The sequence below is a fragment of the Rutidosis leptorrhynchoides genome, chromosome 1 (genome assembly GCF_046630445.1).
Source record: "Rutidosis leptorrhynchoides isolate AG116_Rl617_1_P2 chromosome 1, CSIRO_AGI_Rlap_v1, whole genome shotgun sequence".
NCBI lineage: Eukaryota > Viridiplantae > Streptophyta > Magnoliopsida > Asterales > Asteraceae > Rutidosis > Rutidosis leptorrhynchoides.
In genome coordinates, this window is record NC_092333.1 from 220,078,447 (window position 1) to 220,085,493 (window position 7,047).

The window sequence follows — 7,047 nt, forward strand, 5'->3', positions numbered from 1 at the left end:
TTAAGTTTAAATTTGGTCGAAAATTTTCGGGTTGTCACAATTTTAAGGTGTTTGGTTCTATTTGTTATGTTCATGTTCCAAAAGCTCAAAAGTGTATTTTTGTTGGTTATGATTCTCACAGGAAAGGTTGGAGGTGTATGGATCAAGAAACAAAGAAGTTTACCACTTCAAGAGATGTGGTATTTGATGAAGTGTCTTCTCAATTTTCTGAATCAAGCAAAAATGGTGAAGAAAATAGAGATTACAAATTTATATTTCCTAGCTTCGACACTCAAGAAGAAAGTGAGAATGATGATGTTTCTCAAACTCAAGAAGAGACACCTAGTGAAGAAGTACCAACTCGAGTTAGAAGGTCAACAAGAGAAAAGAGACAATCAAGACATCTAAGTGACTATGAGGTGAGCACAGTCACAACTTGTTTCTTTTCAGGTGGCTTAACCGAAGAACCAACATGTTATGAAGAAGCTAAAGATTTTCCGGATTGGAGAAAAGCAATGCAAGAGGAGATTGATGCATTGGAAAAGAATGAAACTTGGGAGCTTGTCAAGAAACACGAAGCATGTAAACCGGTTACTTGTAAATGGGTCTACCGTTTGAAGAAGAAGTCGGATGGAACCATTAATAGGTTCAAGGCTCGGTTGGTGGCTCGTGGCTTTTGTCAAAGTTATGGGTTTGATTACGAGGGTGGCTCGTGGCTTTTGTCAAAGTTATGGGCTTGATTATGAGGAGACGTTTAGCCCCGTGGCTAAAATGGTAACGCTGAGAACAATAATCTCATTAGCAGCTTACAAAGGGTGGAAATTGTGGCAACTTGATGTGAAGAATGCTTTTCTATATGGAGAGCTTGATCGTCAGGTGTTCATGGAACAACCTATGGGTTCATTTGAAATCAATTTCCAGAATATGTGTGGCAGTTGAAGAAGGCTCTTTATGGCTTGAAACAAGCTCCGAGAGCTTGGTATGGTAAGGTTGCACAATACCTTGTCTTTTGTGGTTTTAAGATTTCTGATGCGGATTCTAGTTTTTTTGTAAAGAAAGAATCATGTTTTCATGTTTTGGTGTTATTATATGTTGATGACATGATTATCACCGGAGGAAACGAGTCAGAAATCTCTCGTTTAAGTGATGATCTTTCGGCTCGTTTTGAAATGAAGAATCTGGGGGAGATTGGATGTTTTCTTGGCTTAGAAGTTGATAAATTAGAAAACGGATACTTTATCTCTCAAAGGGGTTATGCAAGAAGTCTCTTGGAACGTTTCAACATGGGGGAGTCAAAGCCTATGACTACTCTAATGGAACCAAACCTCAAAATGAAGAAAGATCAAGGAAAAGAACTCAAGGATGTGAAGTTGTTCCGACAAATGGTTGGAAGTTTGATCTATCTTACCATCATAAGGCCAGAAATTGCTTACTCAGTTGGCATTGTTTCACAATTTATGCAATGTCCAACTAATGTTCATATTGATGCAGCAAAGAGGATTCTTCGTTATGTAAAAGGATCAATAGGCCACGGCTTATGGTATAAGAAGTGTGATAATGTTTTGTTAAAAGGTTTCGTGGATGCAGATTGGGTGGGAGATGCAAATGATCGCCATTCAACTTCGGGTTACTATTTTAACATGAGTTCCGTTGTTATTTCATGGTGTAGCAAGAAGCAAGATGTTGTTGCTTTGTCTAGCACGGAAGCGGAATACATAGCTGCAACAATGGCGGCTCAAGAATGTATTTGGTAAAGAAGATTGATTGGTGACATACTTGAAAAAGTAGATTATGTTGTCAAATTGAAATGTGACAACGAAAGTGCAATCAAGCTTGCTTCGAATCCTGTGTTTCATGCCCGTACTAAGCATATAGAAATGAGATATCATTTTATTCGTGAAATGGTTCTTAGCGGGGAGATCGAGCTAGCAAACGTAAGGACAAATGCTCAAGTAGCCGACATCTTTACTAAAGCTCTAATGAAAACTAAGTTCATGGAATTTCGAGAAGCGTTGGGGATTTTTGATCGAGAGTTTGCACTAACGGGGAGTGTTAAAATTAGTGCAACATAATCCCTTGATTTATGGGATATTATAATCCCTTGATTTATGGGATATTTTCAAATTTATAGATATCTTGCATTTAATATATAGATGATATGATATCTCCTTTGTATCTAGCATGTTTGTTTTATTAGGCTAACATTTAATATTCTTTACCTTTTTCCTTGTATTTAAATCCATGCATATACGTGATTCATAATATAACTCAATCAATACACATTCTCTTCTGCAATCTATCTTGTTTCATATTGTTTTCTTACCTTCACATTTACAGCAATTTAAACTTATTGTTTTATCTGTTGCTTGACAATACTACAGTAGAGGAACAAGTCTGGTTTCCAGCCAAGACTTCAAACACCACACAAATTAACTTAACAAATCTACCCAATTATATATTTGACAAAATTGCTCAATTAGTCCCCGTGTTATTCGATTTTTGCCCAATTAGTCACTCCCATTATATTCCTGCACTCCTATTCACTGAATTTATTATTCCGTCCCAAACTAGTCCATGCCACTAACGAACAGTTAATGTTTCGTTAAGTGGTCAACATGTGCTTATCACATGCAGTTTACTCCTAAAACCCTAGTCCCTACGTACTGTATATTGTACAACCGTATACATTCACTAGTTACCTGTTATGTAAAAATTATTCTGCACACCAAACGAAATCATTCTGCAACGCGATGGATAATGATCAACCGTGGCTTAGGAGACCGGATGGATACGAGTATGATCCTCAAGACGTGTATGATAAGTTCACATGCTCAATTTGTTAGTTACACCAAAAAAACTCTTCGTTTTTTTTTAATAAGTTAAATAAGTTTCGATATGTTTACTTGCACAGATAATCTCCAATCCATAAAGAATGTTCAATTGATCTATAGAATAAGTTGACCTGTTTGATTTTGTTAATTTTAATGTACTTGGATGTTAAATTTTAATGTACTTGGATGTTTGCTACTGCAGGTAAATTGGATGTTAAAAGAGAAAAGAAAGGTGGGTCGAGTCAAGGTGGTCAAATCAACATGGTGGAGCTTCATGTCAAGATCAATTGGATGTTTAATTGGTTTTTTGTTGAATACTTCTACTTAGATTTTTAGTTTACATACTGTTATTGGGTTTTAATTTGTTTCGTACATGGATTGCGATTGGATATTGTGTTTAGTATTTGGATTAGTACTTGGATTTTAATTGTATTTAGTAATTGGATTTTTAATTTGTTTTTTGTGAATGTGATGGAACTTGAAGTATTTTGTCTTTAATTTGTTTATGAGTAGTTAAGAATTCAGTTTCCGGACTGATGCATGCTTGCCTTTCAAAAAAAAAAAAAAAAAACTGCTGCTACAAGCTAAAACTGTTGCTGCTGCTATTTGCAGTCAATTAAAGTCAAATTGATGATGATGTAAAAGTCAAACTTCTGTAATTCTTGCGAGTTGTTATGAATTTTGTTTAAATTACAAGTCAAACTGCTGCTGCTACCATTTACAGTCAAAAAAGTCAAACGAGATAAAGAAGTTAATGTTATGTGGAAACTGCTGCAACATTTCTATGAATTCAGTTTCATAGCAAAGTCAATTTGTAAAGTCAAATTAAGGTTATTATAGGTTTTAAAATTCATAATGGGTCAATATGGTTATAATGAGTTTTAAAAGTCAAATTATGGTTATAATATGTTTTAAAAGTCATAATGGGTCAACACGGTTTTAATGGGTTTTATAAGTCAAAATGGGTCATAATGGGTTTTAAAAGTCAAATTAGGGTTATCTGGGTTATAAATGTCAAATTAGCGTTATAATGAGTTTTAAAGAGTCAAATTAAGGTTATAATTGGTTTTAAAAGTCATAATGGTTCAACATGGTTATAATGGGTTATAATCGGTTTTAAAAGATAAATTTGGGTTATAATGGGTTTAAAAGTCAGTGTTAAAATTAAAATGGGTTATTATGTGTTTTATAAGTTATAATGGGTCAACATGTTTTTTGAATGCAAATTTGAGTTATATTGTTTTTGTGTTTTTTGTTTGTCATATTGAGTTATAAACCGAACTATTTCTTGAAAATTATAGTAATGGAATAAACTGCAAGTCAAACCTGTGTATTGGCATAAACTTCAATAGTAGTAACTAGTAATGGACTATGATGTTGTTATTGTACATTTCTATGGCCATTTACATTTACACTTCTATTTGTATTGGCATAAACTGAACGTCAAACTTTTGTACATTTGTTTGGTCATTTATTTAGATCCGTTTGTGATAAGCATATAGTTTTCAAGGCTTCTCTAATACATGGAAGGGATAAGGGATTAAATAGAGATAAGAGATAACAGAATATTAATCCCCCACTTTGCATTATGTTATTCGTTTCTTACTTCATATAGAATAGATTCCAGATAGAGACAATGGACAATTAATTCCCCACTTTGCATTGTGTTATTCGTTTCTTACTTCTCAATACGGAAACGTCAAATACAAAAATATTATATCCTTACGATTATACGTCGTGGCTTATTTTCGCAATAGATCACTAATAATAATAATAAAATTAACAGAGACGTGGTCATTTTCTAGAGTTAGCTAGACGTTACCGAATAATTAAAATTATATGTTCATTTTCTAGAGTTAGCTTGTTAGGAATTATGGACTCAAACAAGACCGGTGATTTAAACCAATCACCAAACCCACAACGACAAATGATAAAATAAAGCATAACGATAAATGTAAACGACACCTGATTTAACGTGGTTATATCCCAACTCCAAAACACGGAGAAGGGTTTACTCCACGAGCGCAAACCAGAGATTTTTCACTATTATTTTCGTGCACACATTTACAGGTTACAATGAGATGTTTATATAGGCAAGGAAATAACTTAGGGAACAAGAAAACTTGATTTTGAAAACTTCCTCGTCAGAAAGGCCGCGCCGCGCCTCCATAGCAAAATCCAAATCAGCCTTTTTTTTCTTCTTCTTTTCCTTGTTGTTTTGATATCCTTCATATATCCAACAAGCTAGACGTTACTGAATAATTAAAACTAGTAAATGGCACGGGCTCGCTTCGCTAAGCCACAATGTTGCGAGTGATACAGTTATCGTTATATAATACGTTTCCGTTAACTATTTTAAGTGACTCTATTTAAGAAAAGTTAAACAAGTCAAGTTAAACCTACCAAACACGCATAATTTTTTTTTCTATAGTTTAAACAATAAGACTGACATGATATAGTTGATTATAATATTTGTACAATAGAATAATTTTTAAACAAAAGTTAACAATAATTGATATGTACAACTGGTTAACAACATCTAATAAGGTTATTATTGTAAAATTTCTAAAAGAATATGTAAATAAAAAATTAAAAATTTGAAACTAAATTTTTTTGATTTAGAAGGGAAAATAAATAATTAACTTGAAAATTAAAAAATAAAAAAAATGCACGTGAAGATGGATGAGAAGTTAAGGTCAAATCAAGTGTGTTAATTGCATGTGGAATGCTGTTGCCGTTTTACCTGGTAATTAAAATGAACAAATTTGGGTCTTGTACTCTTGTTTAGTAGTACTAAAAGAAAATTATATTTTTTTTATACAAAAAAGATAAATATAAATAATTAATACATCTTCACAGATATAGAAATATATGTATATTTACTATACAACCCCTGCTTCATGTCTATATATAGGCGTTCATGATGGATTGGAGTTAGATATAGCACATCACTATTTCTTTCATATAACATATAGTAGAAGAAGAAGACCATATATATCTATATACTATCTAGAAAAGCAAATGGTATACTGATTTTCAGGAATATTAAATATATATTTTAATTAGCTTACTAATCAATTTGAGTTTTTTATATAATAACTGCTCTATGTAATGTAATGTTTATGTATATGTATATATGCAGGCATCTGGTAAGTACGTTAAGGTTGCATCATGGGGGGGTGACGGCGGAGATGTTGAATGGGAATTTTTACCAAATGAAGGTCCTGCTCCATATCGGATGAAACAGATTATTGTCACTTATAATTCCAACATGGGATGTGTAATTGCCCTCACCTTCTATTATGAGGATGCTAACAAAAACCTACACGTTTCAAAAGTTGGAAGTCAAACTCGTGGTTATGATATAAAGGTGATCTTTATATATATATATATATATATATATACTCCGTATAATATAATATCCCTTATTTGAATAGTACGAGTGTGTTATTCTCATATTTTGTTTTCTTATATGGTTTCTCTTTAATTATACATTTACAGTATACCGTCAACAAAGGACTTCTTAAATTTAAAGGAGAATATGGATACTATGCTAACACTGAAGTTATTACCTCATTGGCTTTTGGTGACCACCCCCTTCCAAGGCGTAACCATCGAGGAACTCCTTTCTCACTTTCTCTGGTTGAGGGTAAAATTGCCGGATTTTATGGCAACTATGGGGATTACCTTGACAATATAGGAGCGATCCTTACTCCTTAAATTTAATAAGGCTCTCGAGTTTTACCTACCTACTTGGAAGTGGAATCATGCATGCATCAAATTAAATAAACAAGCTAAGTTTGCCGGAACATTAGCATGTATCATGTTTAAAAACTACTTTCCTAGCTAGCTTCTATGAGTGTGTTGTGTTAAATCAGTTATGTGGTCGGTCGTGACACGATTTGAATAAGTTCCCTAGCTTTTTTCATATATGTACTCTTTATCACATGCGTGCATGCATGCTTCTATGTATATATTTATTATATGGATGGATGGATGGATGTTTTCGGATTTCTTGTTGCTTACTCTTAATCCTTATTCATGTACTTCCTAATTTTTATTAAACACTAAGTACCTTTTTTCCCTGAGACTAGCTAGCTTATGATATTAACCGATTATTAAATTATATAAATTGTATGTATCTGTTGCTTGACGGTACAGTAAAGGAACAAGTTTGAGGTTCAGCCAAGACTTCCAACACCACCTAAATTAACTTAACAAATCTACCCAATTTAAA

At 33.2% G+C, this 7,047-nt stretch overlaps 2 protein-coding genes across 2 annotated transcripts; both read left to right on the forward strand.

The window, feature by feature from the left end:
* The first annotated feature begins 1,292 nt into the window (after positions 1-1,292).
* Positions 1,293-2,051, forward strand: LOC139894654 (secreted RxLR effector protein 161-like). Its single transcript, XM_071878059.1, has 2 exons — positions 1,293-1,722; positions 1,768-2,051. The coding sequence occupies exons 1-2, from the start codon at positions 1,293-1,295 to the stop codon at positions 2,049-2,051; spliced, it is 714 nt and encodes a 237-aa protein (XP_071734160.1).
* A 3,621-nt stretch (positions 2,052-5,672) lies between these two features.
* On the forward strand, positions 5,673-6,823 carry LOC139868351 (horcolin-like). Its single transcript, XM_071856687.1, has 3 exons — positions 5,673-5,834; positions 5,953-6,180; positions 6,312-6,823. The coding sequence occupies exons 1-3, from the start codon at positions 5,682-5,684 to the stop codon at positions 6,528-6,530; spliced, it is 600 nt and encodes a 199-aa protein (XP_071712788.1). The 5' UTR covers positions 5,673-5,681; the 3' UTR covers positions 6,531-6,823.
* The last annotated feature ends 224 nt before the right edge of the window (positions 6,824-7,047 follow it).